The sequence below is a fragment of the Anabrus simplex genome, chromosome 8 (genome assembly GCF_040414725.1).
Source record: "Anabrus simplex isolate iqAnaSimp1 chromosome 8, ASM4041472v1, whole genome shotgun sequence".
Lineage (NCBI taxonomy): Eukaryota > Metazoa > Arthropoda > Insecta > Orthoptera > Tettigoniidae > Anabrus > Anabrus simplex.
Window position 1 is genome coordinate 236,883,069 of NC_090272.1, and position 25,672 is coordinate 236,908,740.

The following is a 25,672-nucleotide window of genomic DNA, read 5'->3' on the forward strand; positions in this document are numbered from 1 at the left end:
TGCTAGTAAAGTATAAAGATATTGTTTGAAAATGCGATGCTTTATTAGTTTAAATAAGTTCGATTTCGTAATTCCGAACATATACTACTACTATTACTACTGAAGGGGGAGGCGGGCCTCTTAGACGGTCTCTCAGACCAAGAGACTTGTATCCGTAAAGGAGATGTGCGGAGAAGGTGAGCGGGTTGGCAGCCGTGGCCACTTGTGGGCTGAGACCCACTCTGCATCCGTCGAGTCCGCGCATGCATTGATTTTTAAACTCAAACTTTTGAGGAAAATGTGCGAAATATACTCAGCTAAATATGAATAGAGTGTAGAGTCGGTTGACTCCAGTCAGACTTTAGTCAGTTTGATATACTGACATGTAATAGCATCTTCTGCCTCAGAGTTACAACGCGCGGAGAATTACCTTTCTCCTCATTTCTGTATAACGCCTATTCAGTGACATCTGGTGGTAGAAATGCTGGAGATAAAGGCAACCTTCGTGCTGAAGACTAAATATAGTTTTAGTAATTAATTGGTTTTATGATTAAAAGTATCCTTTAACAAGTTAAAGTGCCTTCGGTATCAGGTCGCAAAGGATTGAACTTACGAACTACGGTAGTAAGATGGTGTATCTGTGGTGAAGTCTCGGATAAAAATAAAACTCATTTACCGTGAGATGAGAATTATTGCAGTGCCTCGTTTCTGGAACTGGGATATCTCAAATGAAATGTTACGATAATCATCACCCAAACGCTGTGCAACCGGCATTTAGTAATATTCCACTTTAGCTCGTATTTCTGTATCGGTTTTATTCGTGATGAAAGAAATTAAGTACAATATGCACAAAACGAGGCAAACATCCATTTTTGATGTAGCTCTGGAACCAATAACAGAAGTCTTACACACTTCACCTATTAGCTACGCATGTGACATTTCCTTTTGTAGCCGAATAAAATAACAACCACTGGCTGCTTTCTCAATAATATATAATGTACAGATAGTCTGGAAGGTCATAATGATTTCTTAATTAACAACGATACGAATTTTGTGCATTTAACAGAAATATTGACTCATCTAACAAATTATGTTCTGCTATCACTGCACTCGATATTTTTTAATTTCAAATTTTGAAATGCCATCTACTTATAGCCGAAGAATTCTGAATCCAAAACTGTAATAAAATCGTTTCTAAGATCGTTGAATTTACCAAATTAAATCCAATAGGCAAATTTTCATTCAATGTGATGCCATCACGTGCAATTTTCTCCAGATGTCAATGAACGCACGAGGCCTCACATTGTCTTTAACAAACGCAATTCTAGACGTACTCCACTTCCAATGTCGTCTCTTCAACGTATGGGTGTAATAACTGTTGGCAATGTTCATCCAAATCGTCCGTCGTATTGGCATAGGATAGCTCATACATTTGATTTTTCCTTTCTTCAAATATCTCCAGAAACCGAGAAAAACATATTTTCGTGAATATTTATCCAGGCACATTATAACCGTCAAATTGTCTGCCTTAGACTCAGTAGCATTCTCTCCTTCTTAGGGAGGAATAGTTATCACATGTTCAAAATATATCTTTCTTCGTTATTATTACTGGAAACAATACTAAAGCAGACGTTCGATTCATGACAGTCGAACAGATATGTAGAAAAATAATATGAGCCGCGTTAAATTTCATGGGAAAATCAAATGTAAACGGTACACCTGTAAAACAGGTATAATATAATCGTAATTTTATAATCACCAGATCTGTACCCAGTCGCACACGTCATAGTCCGTGTACACTAATGTCCACGAATGCAACTCCCCATTAATCGCGCAGAGAATGATCTGGGCCGTTTCTGAAATCGTTGCTACCCAAATTTATGTATTTCTACACTTTAGTCCCGTTCTTTGAAACGGGTTCGACGATAAGGTCAGATGAATTTATATAGCATGTTTTTGCATCCGGATCCCCTTTTTTGAGTAACTGTCTCTTTTCTAGCGTTCATCCCGACATAAGGTCCGCTGTTTTGTTATACCTGTTCCATTTCGGTCTGTAGCTGACGTCTTCCGGTTTTAAAGGAACGTCACGCTTGTCAGCCTGGATGTTATCGGTCCACCGTTTTAATGGTCCTCCACGTGGGCGTATTCCACCCAGATCAAACTGTTTTACCACTAAATAGTCATTCCTTCTCATTTCGTGACCTGCGCGGCTGTGAGCTTGCATTCGCGAGATAGTGGGATCGAACCCCACTATCGGCAGCCCTGTTTCTCCATGGTTTCCCATTTTCACATCAGACGAATGCTGGGGCTGTACCTCAATTAAGGCCATGGCCACTTCCTTCCCGCTCCTAGCCCTTTCGTATCGCATGCGTCTCCGGAAAATCTATCTATGTCGGGATGACGTAAAGCAACTTGCAAAATTGCGTTATGTTACTGTATCAGAGGAGGTAAACGGGTGGAAGGAATCGTCTGTGGCCTATGAATAGGAATTTCCCTGGCTTTTGCCTGGAAGAGAAACCACAGAAAACCATTCCCAGAACAGCCAACAATTGAGCTCGGCTCCATAACCATAGCGCGGCCAGTCCACTGAGTCGTTTCCTACTCAAATATAAGAAGCACATTCCTCACTGAGTTCGCAATGTTTTGTCGTGGAAATGGACAATACAGGTCTATATCTTTCCTGGGCGTTTAGACTTTATGTCGCGCTTCAATTTCTGCAACGTGAGCATTGATTGTGGCTCCACGCTTGAGTTATGTCCATTCGCTGGCCAACAAATGATCTGGATTTGGAGGTATGATTGAAGGAGTTGGGTCCAAAAAAGTTGGAGTTTTGTGGTAAGAGGAAATGATCTCATGAGTAGGGATTTTTGAGTGAGGTTATTATACAGGGTCAGACAAAAATACCTCACAGTTTTCCATTTAAAATAAAATGCAAATTTTCTTGGTGTTAAACACAGTGATTGATTTAATTGCACTCTATCTGAAAGGAATATTGATAGATTTTAAAAATGAAGAATTTTAGATGTCCGATGTCTACGCATTCTCTTCATGACTCTCATTATCCGTGGTTTCTTTACTTGTACCCTTGACTTAAGGTACCCCGACAGATAGAAATCGCATTTATTGAGAGCCATTCAGTACCTCATCGCCTGGAAATGGCGCTACTGGGAAGCCGTGGATATTCATCATCTGTGAGATGTTGCCCCATCTTGCTGGTATCGGGCACGTCGTTCCAGCTACGGTTTATCAATGAACGGAACATCTGGACGAAGTGGACTCAAGTTATTGTCACTTACTTGTCTGCTTTCATTTGAAGAAAATAATACGGACCAATCACTTCAAACAGCGACAGATAATGCCAAATAGTAACTTCCTCATAATCTAGAAGTTTGTGGTGAATCTCACTGCGATTCCGAGATACCCTGCAACCACAAGTGAGAGAATCGAAACCGAGCTCGATAGCTGCAGTCGCTTAAGTACGACCAGTATCCAGTATTCGGGAGATAGTAGGTTCGAACCCCACTGTCGGCAGCCCTGAAGATGGTTTTCCGTCGCTTCCCATATTCACACCAGGCAAATGCTGGGGCTGTACCTTAATTAAGGCCACGGCCGCTTCCTTCCCACTCCTAGCCTTTCCCTGTCCCATCATCGCCATAAGACCTATCTGTGTCGGTGCGACGTAAAGCAACTTGTAAAAAATATATTAGAGAATCGAAGTCAAGGAGTTGGGAAACAAGCAGTGGTAAGCGTTTAACGAAGGGTTGCGGACGCATCTTCCTAGCCATCCTCCTTCCCTTTCCTTTCTTTCATTTCTTCATTCGTTTTTCTCCTTTTTTTATTCGTGTTATGATTATAACACAATAATTACAATACGTATTACAGTAAGATATACATATTGTAATGAATGGAATATTTACAATTATTAAAGAAAATGGCAAATCTATCATACTTAGACTTCACACTCACTATATTACAGTAATTCATACAAAAGTACAGATCACGCATATTTAAGGATAAAACTTCCTTTGCACTATTCGACTTCGCAGTGTTGATAAGAGTGTAAGTTAAACACGATAAAGTAATATAAAGTCATTCGTGCAAGACGTAGTTTTAAATACTGGATGGAGATCTACGGGGTAATTTTCGTGAAACTATGAGCAGACTTATGAAGTGATGGTGTAGGTGTAGAAATATGGAGATATGGTTGTCAGTATTAGCTGTAACTGGTAGCAACATCCACCAACGGTCGAGACAGACAGAATCACGGTGGAAAGATGAGCTCACAACATTATTATTCAACAGTTTATCTTTGAGGAACTCCCACGTTAGTCGTCTACAATTGGTGGCCACAATAAAAGTCATTATATAAAATTAAATTGGGACTTACCATCAGCTGGAACACTTAATTACATTCTTTTTATAACCTATGCAGAATGTGTTAGGTTTGTTTTTTGATGATTACGAATTTAATTCAGAACAGAAGATGAACAGTTAGCTGCTATACAAAAGAATTATTAAAAACTACATTGAAATTGAACGATATTTCGGTTTCAGTGTCTGCTTACTGTAACATTGGAACAAAATTGCATTAAAATATAACATTACAACTTAGAATTTCTTTCAAACAGTTACAGTATTATATTAAAATTGGGAAATTCGTTCTAAGAAATAAGAAAAATAGATAAATACATTCGTGGAAACAAGAAAATAAATACATAAAGATTAACAATTACTCAGCAGTTGTTAACAATTGTATACATACATGCAATCACATAGAAATTCATACGAAATTTGCAGGTTTACAGGTTTCTTGAACACAGTTACCACCAACTGTCCCCCAAGGCAACAAATTTCTCACAGAATTTTCTTGTCAGACATCCTGTAAATTCTAGAATAGTACTGTCAACCTGGACGACAACCCTACATGAAGTTCAATGGCGACATCTCACTGGCTCCTCCACAATCTCAGGCCAGATCATACACATTTACATCAGAGGTAGAGATGTGGATGTAACACTCCACTCATTACAGCAACATTACAAGGAACTGATGTTCTTCTTCTTTTCCTTTTTCTAATTCATCTTCATGTGCCATGTACTGGAAGAACTTTGGCGATCAGTAACATGATTTGCTATTTGTTGATAGCTGTTCTGAATAGAGAAAGCTTCGACACCCGAAACCACTGGCTCAGGTTCCTGAGTCCCGATGTTCTTCTTCTTTTCCTTTTTCTAATTCTTCTTCATGTGCCATGTACTGGAAGAACTTTGGTGATCAGTAACATGATTTGCTATTTGTTGATAGCTGTTCTGAATAGAGAAAGCTTCGACACCCGAAACCACTGGCTCAGGTTCCTGAGTCACGATGTTCTACTTCGTCCCGGACAACGTTTACCATTAACTGTCCCTTGGAATATTACTTATAGAAGGTAGTAATTATTGTTCCGCATCATATGAACAAAGTATTGTAGCTTCCTTCTCTTGATGGTAGTGAGAACTTTTGGTTCTTTGTTCATGCGGCGCAAAACTTCTATACTGGTCATTTTACCTGTCCCACGTATCTCCAGAATCCTTCCGTACGTCCACACTTCACTCTCTTGCAATCTCTTGCACATGGTCTCAGTAAATGCCCATGCCTCAACGCCCTATGGTAGGATTGTGAAAGCGTAGCACCGGAGTAGTCGTGTCCCTAGTATAATGGAAAGGTCATAGCTTGTCAAAAGCTTTTTTAAGTTTCTAGAAAAGGAGTTCTGGTTTGGTCAGTTCTACAACGGATCATGGAAGCAAGGTCTCATGTATTTAAATGTTGCCACTCTCGCGATCCGGTCTTTTCCTGCTGTGACACTACCCCGAATACAACCTTCTTTCCTACTTTCAACCATCCACTAGGTCTTCTTTACATTCAACCTCAAGCACATGGCGTTGTTGCCTTCAGTGACAACATTAGGTAACTTCTGTAAATCCTGGAGATTGGTTGCAATATTGACAGTGTCTTCGTTATAGGCTACCTGATGTTATGTATGATGACTCCGTTAACACAACTCCTTGAGTGTTTCCGCAAAGAACATCTCGAAAATTATTTTCTGAGTAGATGTTGAAAAGCACTGGCAGCCTTGGCCAACTCCTTTCATAATTGAAATTTCAGCACTAATGATTTCGCTATATAACAGCCACATGTGTGATTTTAAGTATTTCCTGCCATATTATTATACTATTATTAATGTTTCCTTGGTTTAAGGCCAGCTTAGGACCACGTAAATTAACTCAAATTAAGTAAATGATTTTGTCAGGATTGAAGTACTCCTTGTCTATCAGCCTCCTTTCCTCTCTCCAGTTCTTCTTAGCTCCCCAAGCTGAATGACCGAAAGATACAGCGCTCTCTTAAACCCAAGTGAGCGTGTTCGATTACCGTTCAGTCCAGTAGTATTTGAAGTTGCACAAATACGTTAGTTCCATGTCGGTAGATTTACCTGAAGATAAATCTTCTTATAGAAAAAATCCTGCACCTTAATGTCGCCAAGAAACCGTGGAAACAGGTAGTGAAATGCAAATTATAATAATAATAATAATAATAATAATAATAATAATAATAATTATTATTATTATTATTATTATTATTATTATTATTATTATTATTATTATTATTATTATTATTATTATTATTATTATTATTATTATTATTATTAGGACCTTGGTTTACACCTGTCAGCCTTTCTGAATGTCCAGTACTCCTTCATCTTGCTGGAGAATGCAGTTCTTCACCCTTCAGACGACTTTGTACCAGGTCGTCTTCTCACTCCTTTCGGAAGATCCTTTATCCTGTCCACCGAAGAACTGTACTTACTCCAGTGTCTCAGCGACACCATGCAGATCCTCCTTCACTGTATTTGCTCATGGAGTGGTAGATTTCCAAATTATGCATTCGAGACAGATGACCAGACATTTTATGCAGTAATACGTTAGTCTAGCCCGCTCGTGTGCAATGTAGTGAGGGTAACATAACTTCTAGGATTCTGACGCCCCTAATGTTTAGCAAAACTCATAGCATAACGGTTCTGCAAATTAGAGTATACTTATTACTCGCTTCAGTCAGTTTGCATCGTAACCTATTACTGCATAATATCCGGGCTCTACGAGATGACCATAAAACATAAGACAGTGCTTCCTCGTAAGAAGCTAGAGCTTTTTAAATTTAGAGTACAGCTCTGCATTTCATCCCAGACGATATTCGCCCTGAGAATTTCGACGTGGGCCAAGGAGCTTTCTTAGGAATTCCCTCTCTTTTATCTCCGCGTTGTGAGTGAAGGCGAGGCATTCATCAGCAGCACATAAGGCTTGAGGGCGTACTGCTGTGGTGTAGTGGCAGAATTTGGCCCACCATGAGGTCGATCTAGGCTGATAAGGGCGTTGGGAAAGCTGCTTCCAAGCGTTTCAGGGCTTTTTTCTCCGGTGCATATTTCGTATCGAGAAATGCAGTGATGATGTAACTAAAATTATGGTTTTTCTGAATGCATTTTAAATGTTTGTCATGTCGCATTAAGTATACAAAAATCGGAATTAGGTTCAGTTTAATTTTCATCTGTCTGTCTGTCTGTCTGTCTGTCTGTCTGTCTGTCTGTCTGTCTGTCTGTCTGTCTGTCTGTCTGTCTGTCTGTCTGTCTGTCTGTCTGTCTGTCTGTCTGTCTGTCTGTCTGTCTGTCTGTCTGTGTTAATTTGTTTGTTTGTTTGTTTGTTTGTTTGTTTGTTTGTTTGTTTGTTTGTTTGTTTGTTTGTTTGTTTGTTGCGAGTGTGCGGGAAATTTACACAACAGAATTTCAGCAAATTCAGTACTTAAGTACAAAGACTGTGAACTAGGCCGTATATTATCTGGTTACTAAATGCACCAAGCGAGGAAATGACAAATTTTTCCGTCAATATTACGTGTATCGGAAAACTGTACGTAACGAAATGTTTGCTAAATGTAACACTCAATCTTACGTTCTGTGCATTGTTACGATACAAGAACAATATTCGCAATTAGTATACTAACTCCAGAAATATTTGTTCCATCTAAAACTTGTACATAACAACAATTATAGAAACTAAGATTTCTGATCATTTACATCTGATACAATTTTTACCTTGTAAGCCCGCCTGGTGGCCACGGTCGTTATGGCATTGAAGTCTAAACGGCCTCACGCCATGGTTAGCCGGTTCGAGTCCCGTTGGTCACAAAAGTTTCACCATCAGAATGTTGGCCGGCAAGGGAGGTGGTGATTTACAATTTCTAATCACTAGATTGCGTGCCAAAAGCCTGGATTAAATTGCAAACCTGTGCACAGTGCTCATATGGAGTGAGGACATATGACGCTGTTGCTGGTGATTCGTTCGTCGGATGGAGACGTTAATCTTTGAGCAGACCCCTTGGTGATATTCGACAGGAGTAGGCTATGTGCCGATACCGGGTTTCGCCCTCTCCCTCCTACTATCACATATCACGTCATTCATTTGATCTCTGATGAGGTTGACGTCAGGAAGGGCATCTGGTCATAAAACCGGCCATGACAGATTCATGTCACCTCTACCCCAACGCCATAGAGAAACAGGGCAAGGGTTGGACAAACAATACAATTTTTACGTTGATGACTATAGCAGAGAATATCACTGGCGTGCAAATCTTCTTCAATCCTCACTGTGGACCTTTGTTGCTCTCACACACGCAGCTGTGATTGTTCTTCGGAAAACAGCAGCATTTAACAACCGTAGCCTGCCAAGTGAACTGTCTCAAGTAACTCTCAGGATCTACACTGTTCTAATTATTAGCCAACTGTCACAATGTTTCATCATTTATGTTCATACATAAAGTATCTTCATTTATATGAAGTTATATATAAATTTAAAGTAAAGTGAATATTAGTCCTAAATTATACGAATTCAATCAAACATGGTAACATTACAAAATTGTGTTCTATGTTCACTGACTTCAGTATTATGTTCTGTGGCGGGTCCTTGGACATGATTGCAATATGTTAAGGGGGCCTCAGACACACAAAGTTTGGGAAACTCTGACCTAAGCCCCTAATTTTTCTGACCAATATAATAATAATAATAATAATAATAATAATAATAATAATAATAATATAGTCCCTGATTGTACATTCATGTATTGCCTAAATTATGAGAAGGTAGATAGCATACACGTTGCAAAGTTGATATCCGTCATTTCTGAAAAATTTTTCTGTCTGTCATTTTGTTAAAACATTAAGTAAGCACAAAAATTGCTAACCCAGTTTTCATGAAACTTGGTAGAATTAGAGCAGAGACACCGAAAAATGATCTTTATTTAGTCATCTTATTTTCAACCTCAAGAATGCGGACAGAAGTGAACAATGAGTCAGCGACTTCCCTCGCGGTTCACTGCCACTGACAATAGCGGTACTTGTTTTCTGCTTGCTGCAAGAAATCCAAATTATCTACTTCTAGCACCAAACAGGTGGTCAGTTTACTGGTGTAACACTTGAATGTGCTAGTAGCAGCGTTTCTTGCCGATCGACCGAGCGAATAAGCAGCGCGGAGGTGCGAGCTTGCATTCGGGAGATAGTGGGTTCGAACTCCACTGTTCATAGCCATGAAGATGGTTTCCTATCCCATCGCCGCCATAAGACCTATCTTTGTCCGTGCGAGGCAAAACAAATAGTTGTTTCCCTCAGCGATTTTCTAAGAGCTGATGGTTCCTTCACATGTTTACCACATTTTTAAGAAAATGTTCCAAAAATTCAAGAGAAGCCAACATGATCAAACATCACTAAAACATGTCGAACGCATTCTCATTCAGTTTCCAGAGCCCATTGTTCTAGAAATGACCACAAGATGAACATCCACGCGTGCGAAGAATGAAAAACACATATTTGATTCAAACTGGTATAAAACTATAGTTCCGTTTTTATGAGTTTCGACGTGACAGCCGGAAGTCAGCCGGTGGTGCCAAATTGCCACAAATACAAACAGCTGATTTACGATACACAACACGAACAGAAATGTAAATACTGGAATATAAGTCCATAATCGGTTATTCTTTGTAGCAACATACATGATTCACGTAAAATCAATAATGCACAACACATTTAGGATAAGGCTACAAGATAAAAATATGTCAATGCTTGAACAGATAAACCGTGAGAAAATTAAATTACATTTCTACTCACCATGTAGAAGATCTCGCGTTGCTGTTAGATTCAGTTTCCCGTAACGAAGGAAATAATCCTACAAAGCGAATATAGGCCTACCATTCTTTTCTCAGTCACTATCGGCATTGTCATCGTCTGTTGAGGTTTCACTCTCGCTTGACCCTAAAGAGATAATAAAGTCTTCAACATAATCGTCTGAACTACTTTATGCCCGTTCCTTCTGGCTATCCGCCACATAAACTGGGTACTGGGGCTTGTTTTGTTTCAAGAAATGCATAAGATACCCCTTCCCCATGTCATCGCGAACCGAAATATTGTGCTCCTTCAACCACTTAACCAACTCATTCTTTCTAGCCGCCATTGTTGGTGCTTTGTCAAGAATGACTCCCTACCATTACAAACAATTTCCCGGGCCCGGCTCCTTAGTCCGAAGGACTTTCTTCTCTTGGGAGCTTCATCCTTAAACGTAGGCGTCGACATGACAGAACATCAAATTCACACACGGGCCTAAAATTAACCTACTATATAACTACCGAACGAAATGTTAAACTAAGCTACTATATAAAATAGATCACCTGTTACACACTCTTTACTACAATATAACGCGCTATACTATTAAAAAATACTGAACAATACATTTATAGACTCTACACTGCGAAATATAAACGAACAACAACCTAGCACAAAGACACACAAAGATCGCCAAGAGAACTGAGCACAATACAACACACAGCTGATAGCACGTGGTTACAGTAAACAACAAATCGACAACACTGCTAACCGCAACTGGAGTCTAACGCGCTCTATCGGAGCGATCGGCTGTCTATGATTGGCTGTTGATTAATTCACTTACCCTCCGCCAAAAGGCAGCGCTGAAACGTCAAGTCGAAACTCATAATAACTGAACTATAGAAATCAAAAAAAAAGTTTTCATGATTCAGAGGCAGAGTGAAGTTTGCAAAAATAGGACAGTTAAAGTTACAGCGTTCGTAACTGACCCCTGATCTCAGGCATTTACAGATGACTGACGACATAACTTCCATCTCGCTTCTCAGCTGAGGCAACTGACAAATTACATCACTTTCCCCACCGAGGGCCCTTCTTTAAACTCTCACATGATATTCTGTCTTATTTCTCCGCCTTCTGCCAGTGATATTCATGTAAATTATTCTCTTTATCTCACACTTATTTACGCAGACGACGTGCCATTATTGCTGCTTGACGCGCTGTCTAAGCTGAGATAGCCTGACAGGTTCTTCCTAATTTTACAGTCGACTGAATTCGAGCCCGGTCAGCCTTGAGGAATTGCTAAACGATGTTCAGATAGAGGGTGTTAATGTATAGCACTTTAAAGCCTACATATGCTCGCTTTCCATTTTGGTTGTTACGTGCCGTAGTTGTCAGTCTTAACATCAGATATCCCTCTTTATTTTGTTGTTTTCTACGCTAGCAAATAAGCGCCAACCTATTAAGTCAGTAATTCATTCTCAGTATGAACGAAAATGGTAACTTTAACGTAAGTTGTATATCTCATACATTATTCTGTCGACATCGCGGATGTAAAATAAGGATCGTTGACAATTTGCCTTTTATCACACAAACTACTGTCCAAACCGGTGGTAACGAATCCGAAGGGACCGCCAATGAATAGTCGTTATAGGCGATAGCCGCACAAACCTGTTTTCTATTTTTTTCCTAAAAATGTAATATCTGTAAGTTTTAAGCTGCACACTTACACGGTTAATTAACAAAATGTTAAGTTAAAACTGATGAAATAAGTACAGTATTTGCGGAATGGGAGTGAGAAGAAATTGATTGGCTTTCGCTTGAAGAACAGATCCACCGATCAGCACTTTGTGCTCAGGTGATCTGGCCCGCTTGAAGTTTTAAATATTAGAAAAGAGAATGTGTTTTCTCTCTGTCCTTGCTAATTGCAGAAATCGTTCAGTGTGTTACACCGAGTTCCCTCGCAATATTGATGTTTGTTTCCCCATTTTCCAATCGCCAAATTATGTGTGACTTTTCTCGAATATTATGCATTTTTATTTTGCGTCATCTTCACAGCGATGCCTGCCTGGAGTATTTAACAGACTGATTTGAATTCTACAATAATAAGCGTTACATTGTTGTTAGCACTCCCCAAGTACGCAAAAATGTCATGGAACGTTGTAGCTGATACATTTTTCCGAAAATGTAATAAAATACGCCCTATTATGCGATTTGTCTTAATAGGCGACTAAGCGATATTTTCAGTAGAGTGTTTATATAGGATTTAGACAAGACTGTTATATTCGATATGTCGTTATAAGCGATGTCGCTATAAACGGTTGTGACTGTACATTGTCGATGGACAAATATTCGTACTAATAAAGTCGTTTATGAACATGGATATGTCTTCTGGGCTGCGGTCTATCTGTAATTAGCGTCGTCAATTTTCCCGACGCCATCGTAACCATGGCGACCCGGGTTGGTCTATGAATACTATGTATCTTCTCACTGTGCGCTTTCTCACCGTTGCTTGCGCACCGGCATTCCCTTGATTGTTTTAATTTTCTCAGCAGAGTGCCCACTGTGCCTTACCTCGTACTTACTCATCCATGACGATGTTCTCAATACGGTCTGAAATGTGATACACATGCTTCATGCGACGGTAAATGTCAACTCACCATGAACTGACGCTGGGCTATTCTGGATGAATTCATGGCAAAGCTGTGCTTAGTCACTTTGCGTCTGCCCGTACAAACAGCACACAAAACTTTCTAGCAACACCAGATTTCTTTCTGACGTACGTAACCATGGCTGTTCTCCTTCGAATAACGACGATCGTACTAAAGTCTCAGTTTTATTTGGACAACCCGTATGTTAGCAGTAGCTGGGTCGGTCAGGAAAGCAACGAGAAAACAGCTCCATCCTCATTTCCCTATTACACTTCTTCAGTGACCACTAGGTGTATAACAGCTGTAGAAGATCCAACCAGCCTTCGGGAAGAGAACTCAATGTTCGTACAGACATCCTAGCCTCTTCGGGTCATATGACCTCACCATTGAAACCGGTTCATGAGCGCAGTTTCATACATCGATCTCTTTTCTAGCTTTTCCTGTGTCTTCTCAATTATCCTCGTGCGATTGTTCCCACCTCCTCGTAACAGCAATCATTGTTGTTACTTTCAGTCCCGTACAGCAAAGTCGATGTGATTACAGCAATAAAATAGCTTACGTCTCACAGTACGCAACAAGTGGAGATCATCCTGCTCCTTTCGTCTTATCGATCTCCTGCCCGGTCAGCGCATTAATGGCACTTCTCCACCTTCCTGTTCCATCATTTTCTTCCAGTCCAGGTTTCTTCTTCTTGCAGTCCTCTTTATTGAATCGATCCACTTTGTTCTAGATCTTCTTCTCGCTCTTTTCCTTGAATTTCGTCTCCATAATCTGTTAACGTTTCCCTTTCTCCTGCATCCTCTTTTACATGTCCAAGCCATCTTAGTTTATTCTTATCAATCCCATCATTTAGGCTTCTATTCTAACCTCCTTTCTAACATATTCGTTTCTCACTCTGTCTTTCCTATACTACTTCTTAGGTATCATACAATGTAAGCGACATATTGCCCGGGACTCACCTCTTCCCAACTGCGAGCTAACTGCATTACCTTTTCCACACCTTAATTCGATTCGACTACCAACCCTACCAACCCTAAATATTTTAAATAATCTACCTGCTCCAGCTTCATATTTTCTTCCTCACTTTCAGTCCTGTTAGGCTTCTTTCTATCTGATTTCACTTTAGTCTTATTAATAGTAATTTCTTTATCATTCCCGCTCTATCTTATGTTTCAAGCTAAAAAAATACCGCAAGCAAACAGGGCCTACTTAGTAAATAAATAAATAAATAAATAAATAAATAAATAAATAAATAAATATCATGATCGATGCAAAGTCGTACATCTGCTCTAACTAATCCTCTGATCTTGATATTAACGGCTTTATTCCAAAATATCAGTCGTTAACTACTTGTGATTTTATCTGCTAATGTCTTGAGGAGCGTTCTATTTCTTCCATTTTTTTAAGAAGTGTTTCAATTTTGTTTTTCTTTTCCTTGGCTGAAGGAGTTTCTCTGTGGCGGTGTGATGAGCGAGTCGAGCCCTTGAACTCGCTCGTCGTTGTGGCCTCAGGGTTCGTGTTCTGCTAGCCTACAACAGGCTACTGAACCTGTAATTGGCAGCACACGCATCATGTTCTCACGGTGAAGACATGGCCTTCAATACCTGACCTCACAGATAAACATATATCTTAGCAAACACACACGTTAACAATTTCCGGAGCACAGCTAAATGTTTTGTACACACTGTTCCTGGGTTAATGTTCATGACACAGCGCATGCTCCACGTCCTTAGTGCAAAAGACAAGTGACTGCCTGCCTAAAGCAGTAAAACAACAATCAACACCGCCATTAGTCTTTCTTTCTTTCTTTCTTTCTTTCTTTCTTTCTTTCTTTCTTCCTTCCTTGTGCCTGATTTAAGAGCTTGATTGAACTTATTTAGCTGACGTGATTGCTTTCTTCTCCCAAAATCTATTCATCTTCTCGCTGTGGCCTTTTTTGTCATCTTTTGACCAGGTTTTGATGATGGTAATGCTTGGATGATGTTTAAAGCGGTGATTGCCGACTAATTCTCTGAACTTAGATCTGTTTAAAACAATGCCATCTGTGATGCCTATTTCCTGAAGATCTTTTCCAACTTCCAGCAGCCAATTGTTTTGTACTTTCATTGATAGGGCAATGTTCAGAATTATTATGGTCAATCTCTGATTATTCATTCTCAGAATAAGTCCATAACATTTCAAACGCCTTTACCTAAATTTTCTCGGAGTGTTGGTAGAGGTCATGAGATTTCCTTATCACCCAGATTCCTCCTGAGCAGACGGGACCAACAATTTTCCTTAACACTTTCTTTCATACTACTCTACGCCTTTAATCAATGATATGCCCCCAATGATCACTGCTTCAGGTGCATATAGGCCTAGTGCTTCAGGCTTGATTACAGTGTTATTATGTCTTAATATTGCATTTCTGGATATAGATTTTTTATGTCTGCCCCAAGTAACTCTGTGTGCTCTTTGTAGTTTAGAGACCTTTTCTTTGATTGCTTCACGATTCAGTCCTGAAAGTTGTATTAATTTCTCCAAGGTATTTGAATTTAGACACTTAGGATATTTTGCCATATCGGGTTTTCCTTGGTTGTCCATCTAGGTTCCGAAGATATCCTTTCATGAGTGAGTTTTCTGACATGGGATCTGGAGTCCTGTTCTAGATGCGATTTCATGGAGCTCATTATTATTATTGTTATTATTGTTATTCTTACTTCGATTTTGGCCTACTTTGTACTACAGTAAACAATTGACTTGCTGGTTAGTCTTTTTTCTTCTCCCGCAACTTCTTTATCATTTCGCTGTGGTTCATTTTCTTTTCCTTTGACCACATGTTCTTGGACTTTTCATTTTGCTTATCCTGGAATCCCTTGAATTTATCAGTTTCAGCTCGAAACATATTTCTATTAAAGATTTCTTTTGGATTCATGCCAACTTCCTCCATGTCTTTTCCTGTTTCTTCTATCCATTCAGTAGTTGCTTTTAATTTAATGATGTAGTTAAAGATTTCCTTTGTTAGTCGACTCTCCTTCGTTCTTGTGAGGTGCCCATGAAACTTCAGTCCCTCTCACGTATGATCTTCTCTGTCTGTCTGTATAGATCTTCATTTCTTCTCTTTCTCCATGTACCACCCTTTTTTTATGGGTCCAAAGATCTTTCTCAAGATTTGTCTTTCTTTCCTAGCTCATCCACTTCCCCATTTTTATTCAGTATCAGACATTCTGAACTGTAAATGCCCTCTGGATTGATAACCGTGGCATACTCAACAAATTAATTTAAAAAACACCTAATCGATACTTTATTTTTGCCTTTGGCAAAATTAAGAATACATTAGTACACACAGAACATGTTTCGACCACTTAGTGGCCATCCTCAGCTGTAATAATAAATAATAATAATAATAATAATCGTATGGCCTCAGCTACCATGTGCAGACATTTCGATTTGACGCCATCTGGCTGTCTGCTCGTCAATTTCGACGTTCCGTTTTACTCTAGGTCCGCTAGATGGCAGACAGAGTAAACCGGATCTCTCTTGGGCGTCTATGGCTGAGATTTAATTAATTTTGTCGGGTAAATACCAAATGTATCACCAGAGATCTTTTACATGCCGACATCGTACGACATGGAGTGTCGAATGGACTTTTTTTCCGCCCTTCAAAAATCCGACTATCTCTGCCGGGTTTGAACCCTCTACCACGGATCCACAGAGGCAGCTGTATAAAGGTAGCTTAGATGAAAACATTCGGAAACTATGTCCCATGGGATCCTAAAAACTATTGCTCTAGGTGCTTTACTTGAAAGGAGCGGGGTTGGGGTTGGGGGGGGGGTAAGGTAATATGTATGGATGATACTTAAATTACGATTCGCGTCTACAATTGTGTTTAAAAAACTTATTTACTAATATACATATTAAAAATATTAAAAGCGTCTATGGTAATACACTTTTTGTAATAACACTAGGTGGCATGAATCAAAAAGTCAATGTTGTAACAGTCTTGAGGTATTTGTAAGAGGATTGTTACATACATTGACTTGTTATTGAAGACTGTTACAACAATGACTTCTTTATTCGTGCCACCTAGTGTTATTACAAAAAGTGTATTACCATAAAGTAGTAGGTAAGGGTTATTCTGCCCGAAAGCAGGTCCGAACCTCCGCAGAGGTGTTCCTGAGCCGGAGTTTACGTGCGGTAGGGTGGCCAGTTCCTTTCCGCTCCTCCATTCCCTTACCCCCCTACCAACAGCGCGTGGCAACCCATTTAACTCCTGACCACGCCCAAAGTTGCTTAACTTCGGAGATCTCACGGGATCCGGTGTTTCAACACGGCTACGGCCGTTGGCTGTTTTACCATAGACGTTTTTAACATTTTTAATATGTATATTAGTAAATAAGTTTTTTAAACACAATTGTAGACGCGAATCGTAATTTAAGTATCATCCACACACATTACCTTACCCCCACCTCCCCCAACCCCCCCTCCCACCCCTCTCCTTTCATTTAAAGCACCTAGAGCAATAGGTTTTAGGATCCCGTGGGACATAGTTTTAAGGTTTAATGTGCTTACTGTCCAAGTGTTTTCATCTAAGCTATCTTTATACACCTGAAGATGACCACTAAGTGGTCGAAACATGTTCTGTGTGTGCTAATGTATTTTTAATTTTGTCGAAGGCAAACATAAAGTATCGATTATGTGTTTTTTAAAATTAATTTGTTGATTGTAATCATCGATACGGACATGAAGTGGACAGCTTGCAAAATCGTGGTATAGTCCGTGACATTATTATTATTATTATTATTATTATTATTATTATTATTATTATTATTATTATTATTATTATTATTATTATTATTATTATTATTATTATTATTATTATTGATGATGATGATGATGTAACGTAACGTTTAAATGTTGACAAATGTTGTTATACCTGTCCTTAATATTCTGTAGATCGGTAAGTAAAAAGACGCTCTCGGGATGTTTATCTCGCAGTAAATTACATAAATTTCTTATATCAGATCCTCGTAACATTATAGAACTGGTTTAGCGGATGGGGAAGCCTATTGACCTTGATATTACATTATTTTCGAATAAAACAGGTTACTGGCTTCCCTGAGGCGTCCGGTACGCTCAGCTGTCCTGGACATGGCGCATGTCCCAGATCTCATGCTTTTTGCTTCATTTAGTAAAACCAGTCTCTTAAGATCAAGAGAGCAAGAGGACAACTATGAATGTCGTACTTACGTAATACCGCCACACCACGGCTCTTCCTTTAAGACCACAGCCGCTACCTTCCTTATCCTAGCCCTTTCCCATTCCAGTGTCTGCGAAATCTCGTGTTTGTGTTTGTACGATGTTAAAATGCTATCGTTAAAAATGCCCTTACCTGATCGAGATATTTCGTTGATGAGTAGAGCAGGTTACGTGTTGACTGATATTCTGGGAAGGAGAGAGGGTAAAATAAATGGTGAGGAGTAAATGGAATGGAAAGCAGTGTGTTTCAGACCATAGGGGAACTGTCAGGATCAGATTTTCACTAAATTTATGCGTCATGTAACTGAGCAATCCTACGAGACGAATGAACATTTATTTATTTATTTATTTATTTATTTATTTATTTATTTATTTATTTATTTATTTATTTATTTATTTATTTATTTATTCATTCTTCTTCTTCTTCGTTTAGGCCTACGATGGACCACGTGGTTCTTAACTCTGGTGAGCTCTTTTCTTCCTCTTAGCCCAGTATTCCTTCATTCTAGCGCTATGGATGTCTTTTCTTTCTTGAATCCATTTCACTCCTACTCCTGGACGCAATGATTTAGTTGTTAGTGACTGGAGAGAGTCAGATGTCTTGACTAACATTCTGAATTTTTTATTTATTTATTTATTTATTTATTTATTTATTTATTTATTTATTTATTTATTTATTACTTTGGCAGTGCCGAAGTTGTTTTAAGATGAACTACACCTAAGGAGAACTATCTGCCTGCCTGGTAGTTGTTAAGTTTATGTGGTTTGACACCGTAGTTACCCCCTTCGAGTCCCCTAGGTGCAAACATGTTCACCTTCAGAATGTTGGCCACCAGGGTGAGAGAGGTGGTGTTGTATAATTTCTAATCACTAAATTGCGTGCCAAAACCCTGGATTTTTTCAATGCCAAACCTCTCCCCAGTGTTCATATGTCATATGGAGCTAAGGGACGTGGCACTGTAGGGGATGATACATCCGTCAGATGGATACGTTAAGCCTTGAACAGATCCATGGTGTTATTAAAGGGTAGTAGGCTACGTACCTACCCAGGTTTCATCATTTCCTTACCTCATTATCAATAATAATAATAATAATAATAATAATAATAATAATAATAATGGCTTTACGTCCCACTAACTACTTTTACCGTTTTCGGAGACGCCGAGGCGCTGAAGATGGTTTTCCGTGGTTACCTATTTTCATACCAGGAAAATGCTGCGTCTGTGAACTATTTAAGGCCACGTCCTGTTCCATCGACGCTGTGAGATTATCCGTGTCGATACGAAGTAAATCAAATTGTAAAATTAAAAATCATTGTTATACAGATGAATCCATGCAGAACAGTGTGCAGAGGAACATGGTGCAGATCCAGATTGAAAGTGTCGGCAAAGGATCTCAAAGATCTTGAAAATGAAAGAGTCTCTTTGCCTCAAAAGCTTAATACTGTCGGGGTAGAATAGAACAAAAGTTGACCAAGGGAAGTCGGGTATGGAACTAACTTTCACAAGTTAGTCGAAGTAAGACAGACACTTTATCGCCAATCCACGCTGTCACGTTGACAGACCCTGGAGTTTTCCACCATTTGATCTGTGGTGTTCCACCGCACTCACCCAGACAGCCTGCACACTGGTGTACGTCATATCCAAATTCTTAACTAAAGCAACAACAATCACTTTTATGAAAGAAGAAATAATGCAAAGCATTTTGTAGGCGTCTAGTACACGTGAAGTTCATTAACTTTCGCTTGTATTAAAACGGCTTAATCTTGACATCACACATTATGCCGTGACTGAATCTCCGGTGGGTCATTGCTCCTCAGATGTCCTTCACTGCTAAACACGACACTCGTTCAACCTGCTTCACTGTTTTTCTGTAGCGTGCACCAGCTTCTGTACTGAGCATATTATGTTATTATCTCATAGTAACAAGAAATTACTTGTAGTATAAATCAGTCTCTAAAATTCTTAAATAACTACCGTACAATATAGAACAGGATTGCATGAATTTCATTACAGGTACAATGTGAATGCCACGGTTAGAGGGAAAGCTTCTCTCATAATCAAAGTGGTTCCTGAAGCTGAGTTATTATTTACTTTTTGTCTGGTTTTCAGGGACAAGAACAGTTATCCCAGCAAGTATAGACTTGATCTGGCTCGAGTCCAAACCTGTAAGTTAACGTGTACATTGTCCCCAGTCAAGCCCAGGGCCACTGATCAGGCCTCCTGAGTAGCGAACTCCTCGTGAGATATCCATCCAAGTGGTGATCACTCCTAATGTTGCTTAACTTCCAAGATCTAACCCTGTTCGGTATTTCAACATGACTGTGCTGTTGATCAGCTCAAATTGGAAGTAATATACAATATATTAGTATGAGAGTACCAAGAGATTTATTTATTTATTTATTTATTTATTTATTTATTTATTTATTTATTTATTTATTTATTTATTTATTTATTTATTTATTTATTTATTTATTTGTACAGTGCGATCCTTAGTCTAGTTGCTGGTTATTCCCTGTCCCATGGCTGGGCCAGTGGATGATGCAATAGCCACCTGACCCATATAGCTTCCCCAGAGATAAGCTGCGATAAGCTTCCGTGCAGCGTACAACGTGATTGCTTCTTACGCAGCAGCAATTGATAGGTTTAATGCGTTCGATGGATTCTGAATTAAATGTTGAAGAGTATATCTACTGTAATTTTTTTTAATGCAGTTCGCAGCGAGTTTATTGTTTTGATGAGTTTTCTACGGGTGTACGAGAAAAGTTTGACGGCGACGGCGTTCTCGTTTACCGAGGCGTGGAATACAGGGGACGTGCGGAATTCGCTCTGTACTTCATTTTAACACAAGAAGTGAGTTCATCCGAATATTTGAGTGACGATAAAGTGCCATGTAACAAAATGTGCGACGCTATGTTTCTTAGCAACAGTACCTTGAGAGCTGCCCAGGCCATGTCATGGCCATCTACCAACACTCACATCACAACCTGCACATTTGCTAGGTAACACATCGTCACACATTGTACTTAAAGATATATTGGTGATCATTTGATTTTCCCAAAGGTAAATCTAATAGTTTCACTGACACATTCTCCACCGCTTCCACAGTCTGGTGGGGTTATTGTTGCAAATTGTGGCACATATGTCGACTTGGCATGTAGAGAGATGGATTCCCTTTTGCGAGTTTCTGGTAGTGTGGTGTGTTGTGTTTATATGAAGAGGAGTATAATAAGACAAACGTAAACACACAGTCCCTGGATCTGAGGGAAATAGATGAGATTACAAACCCCGATCCTGGCGGGAATCGAACCCGGGAATCTCTAAATCGAGGATCACTACGCTAATCATTCAGCCAAGTAGAACATTATATTGACTGACTACCGTTAATTGACAGGTGCTGTGTCTCTTAATGGGATGGTCAGTAGACCACTGTCTCTTCTGCTGCCACTCATCGCCGCTAGATATGTTTGCAACTACACAAAGCCTAGCCTAAATGCGGGCAAATTTCGGTTCAGTGAGCAGTGCTCCAGCTCAGGCGGGTAAAGGAGCAGAGTACAGCCTAGCAGCTGCTTGCACGGCTCTCAGTTACTACTAGCGAAGGAGCAGAGTACAGCCTAGCAGCTCCTTGCACGGCTCTCAGTTACAACTAGTGAAGGAGCAGAGTACAGCCTAGCAGCTGCTTGCACGACTCTCAGTTAAAACTAGTGAAGGAGCAGAGTACAGCCTAGCAGCTTCTTGCACGACTCTCAGTTACTACTAGTTAAGGAGCAGAGTACAGCCTAGCAGCTGCTTGCACGGCTCTCAGTTACAACTAGTGAAGGAGCAGAGTACAGCCTAGCAGCTGCTTGCACGACTCTCAGTTACAACTAGTGAAGGAGCAGAGTACAGCCTAGCAGCTGCTTGCACGACTCTCAGTTACAACTAGTGAAGGAGCAGAGTACAGCCTAGCAGCTGCTTGCACGGCTCTCAGTTACAACTAGTGAAGGAGCAGAGTACAACCTAGCAGCTGCTTGCACGGCTCTCAGTTACTACTAGCGAAGGAGCAGAGTACAGCCTAGCAGCTGCTTGCACGGCTCTCAGTTACAACTAGTGAAGGAGCAGAGTACAGCCTAGCAGCTTCTTGCACGACTCTCAGTTACTACTAGTTAAGGAGCAGAGTACAGCCTAGCAGCTCCTTGCACGACTCTCAGTTACAACTAGTGAAGGAGCAGAGTACAGCCTAGCAGCTGCTTGCACGGCTCTCAGTTACAACTAGTGAAGGAGCAGAGTACAGCCTAGCAGCTGCTTGCATGGCTCTCAGTTACAACTAGTGAAGGAGCAGAGTACAGCCTAGCAGCTGCTTGCACGGCTCTCAGTTACTACTAGCGAAGGAGCAGAGTACAGCCTAGCAGCTGCTTGCACGACTCTCAGTTACAACTAGTGAAGGAGCAGAGTACAGCCTAGCAGCTTCTTGCACGACTCTCAGTTACAACTAGTGAAGGAGCAGAGTACAGCCTAGCAGCTTCTTGCACGACTCTCAGTTACTACTAGTTAAGGAGCAGAGTACAGCCTAGCAGCTGCTTGCACGGCTCTCAGTTACAACTAGTGAAGGAGCAGAGTACAGCCTAGCAGCTGCTTGCACGGCTCTCAGTTACTACTAGCGAAGGAGCAGAGTACAGCCTAGCAGCTGCTTGCACGACTCTCAGTTACAACTAGTGAAGGAGCAGAGTACAGCCTAGCAGCTTCTTGCACGACTCTCAGTTACAACTAGTGAAGGAGCAGAGTACTGCCTAGCAGCTGCTTGCACGGCTCTCAGTTAAAACTAGTGAAGGAGCAGAGTACAGCCTAGCAGCTGCTTGCACGGCTCTCAGTTACAACTAGTGAAGGAGCACGTATCTAAACATATTTAAACTCAGGGAACCGGAAAGTGTGATAGGGTCATGTCCAGTTTCATTTTTCGAGCTTAAAAGTATCTCAAAACTTTCCTGAAGAATTTGTTGTATCAATTATTGTGCTGAAGTTATATTTGAGGCTACAGTATAACATTATGTTTAAACATAACTATGCCCGCTGAATATCGTTAGATGCTAGGTATCTATTAAATATTTTTTTTTGGATTTTCAGTGAGTCATATTTTTTGAAACTTCATGTACCATTTCCTAAGAAACTGTCACATCAATGTATTTGAAACTTAGTAGTCTCTTAGACACTATAGAGATTTGCCTATGGTAGTAAATTTAATAAGATATCTTGATTAGTTCATACAGGTCAGCTTGAAGAGCACTGAAAATTTTACAGAAATTTTATAAAAAACAAGCAATAGGACAATAATGTTACTTTAGAAGTTCTCAGAAAAAGTAACATCAGTTGAGGGAACTTTTAACAATATTTTAAAATATATTATTTTATAATGTTCATTCTGACACAAAATATTAAACATAGAAGCTTCATATTCAAACCAAATAATGAGTATTATATTTTTAACATATTAAAAAAACATTCAAGGAAATACCTCTTTTAGTTTCTGAGGTATGTAACTAAACATCGGAAGTTACATTTTTCTATCGTTTCACACTTCTCGGTTGCCGTGAAAGTTTGATTGTGCTTATGTCTAGTTCTATTCACTGCCTTACATTATGGCGGGGAAACAAAATAAGTTACTTTGTATACAAACACCTTGTGCTAAGTAAATACGTGTAATCATATTAATTTCTTCAGTTTATGTGTAGGAAACAAAATTAATTATTTTGGCATGTGATAATCAAATATCCGGTCTAGAAAGACAAGAATAACGGCCGAGAGGATTCGGCGTGCTGACGACACGACACCTCATAATCTGCAGGCCTTTGGGATGAGCAGCGGTCGCTTGGTAGGGCAAGTCCATTCAGGTTGTAGTGCCATGGGGTTAGTTGGTCAGATAACCACTACTACCTGTACTCGTAGAAATACTGTACGCCAACATACCAGCTTATTTAGGAATACATCATAAACATTGGTCGACAAACTAACTGTACTATTGCACTGCGTACTTAGCCACGTACATTGCTGTGGCTTTGCTTGCGCCTTGACTGCGCATGTCGCCATCTAGTCTTTACAGCACAAACTATTAGAAGTCAGCTGTTCTCGGCTCTTCCTGTGCTCAATGAGTGGGGCTCTCTCATTGCTTATACTCTAGCCCGTCAGTGTCGGAGATGACGACTCTTCTTCAAACAGTGTACAAGGGTTTTATCTCAATAACTTTGTATTCTGCCTTCCTGTTTTAGCCGCGTAGACATTCTGCAAACAAGCCGGCGTAAACACAGCAGAGCAACCCATGCTTAAGTTAGACAAACCGCCCTCTATTTTGTTAATTACTCTGATGTGTTATAATTATGATGAGTGCTATGAGGTAATGTTTAAGCTAGAATTTTATATCATAAAACAAATTTCTCTGTTTATTTTATAACTGTTATCACTGACGCAGGTAAATCTCCTATTTGCAGACCATATCCATTAGTCTCTATTATACAGGGTAGTCGACTTACAAATAATTCATTGCACTGCTACAATACTCTACATTCAGTTTACACTTATTTCTCTTCTCCGTTTCTTCCTTTCTTGATTTCTTTGTTTTTCCCTCCCATTCCCCGTAAACAACTGTGCGAATTTTACTTGGCATGCAATTCTTCATATAATTTTTTGAAACTTGACAAAATATATTTAAGAAAGTAGAAAAATTTCAATTTTGACGAACGTTGATTTTCAGCATAAAGTTGGATGTGTACAACAAGAGGAAGTCTACATTACCAAAATATATAACTAAAAGCTGAAGAAAATATGGAGAGGAATAAATTCAGCACACGCATACTCTATCACAGGGTAATTTCCATATTAACAGAGATAATTGTTAACTGCGGCCCTGAAAAGGGCTCCTCTGTTGATATATCTGGTGTGAAAGACCAGTTTTTAAATAATCGACTGACGTCTCCCGATTGTGCACTATTCTCTTTAAATTGCAGTGTAAACACAATCTTTTTGCTTGGTAGGTTCTGTTCAAGATTGGTGTGAAGTGCTTTGATTTTTATGTAGCTTATTATTCATAACTAAACTCTGTAAATTGTATTTCTGATACCATAATAATAATAATAATAATAATAATAATAATAATAATAATAATAATAATAATAATAATAATAATAATAATAATAATAATAATAATAATAGTAATAAAAGAGTAATTTGTATCCATACATACGAACGTTGATCTAAGACAACTGTGCTGGAAAATATATTAAGCTACTGAGAATTAAAATCCAAGGCCTGTTTTCAGGCATTGGACAGGCTCAGCAATGGAATGAATGAAGCCCCCATCTACAGGCAGATAGCTCTCAACCAAACTTCGTACAGATACGAATTACTATCTCGAAAAGATACTGGAGGAGTAAAACACCTCCTAGTAAACCTAAGGGAGGGGATGACGTACTAGAATAATCGAAAACGACCAATATTAGCGTCGAATCCATAGTTTCCGTGGTCGCTGAGTTGTATTGTGGCACTCTGGATGCCATTTAAATACCAGTTCAGCTGCGTAGTCATGGCGAAAAATGATGATGAAGAAAATGTCCAAACTTACCTATTTATTTTGATTAACGAGAAAGAAAATAATCTATAAGACTTGA

General features: G+C 39.5%; 1 protein-coding gene across 1 annotated transcript in view; it reads left to right on the plus strand.

The window, feature by feature from the left end:
• The first annotated feature begins 12,936 nt into the window (after positions 1-12,936).
• Positions 12,937-25,672, plus strand: part of LOC136879088 (uncharacterized) — a 77,172-nt gene continuing 64,436 nt past the window's right edge. Inside the window, exons 1-2 of the mRNA XM_068229100.1 lie at positions 12,937-13,139; positions 20,148-20,203. Coding sequence (XP_068085201.1) covers positions 12,937-13,139; positions 20,148-20,203 — 259 coding nt within the window. The remainder of the gene's footprint in view (positions 13,140-20,147; positions 20,204-25,672) is intronic.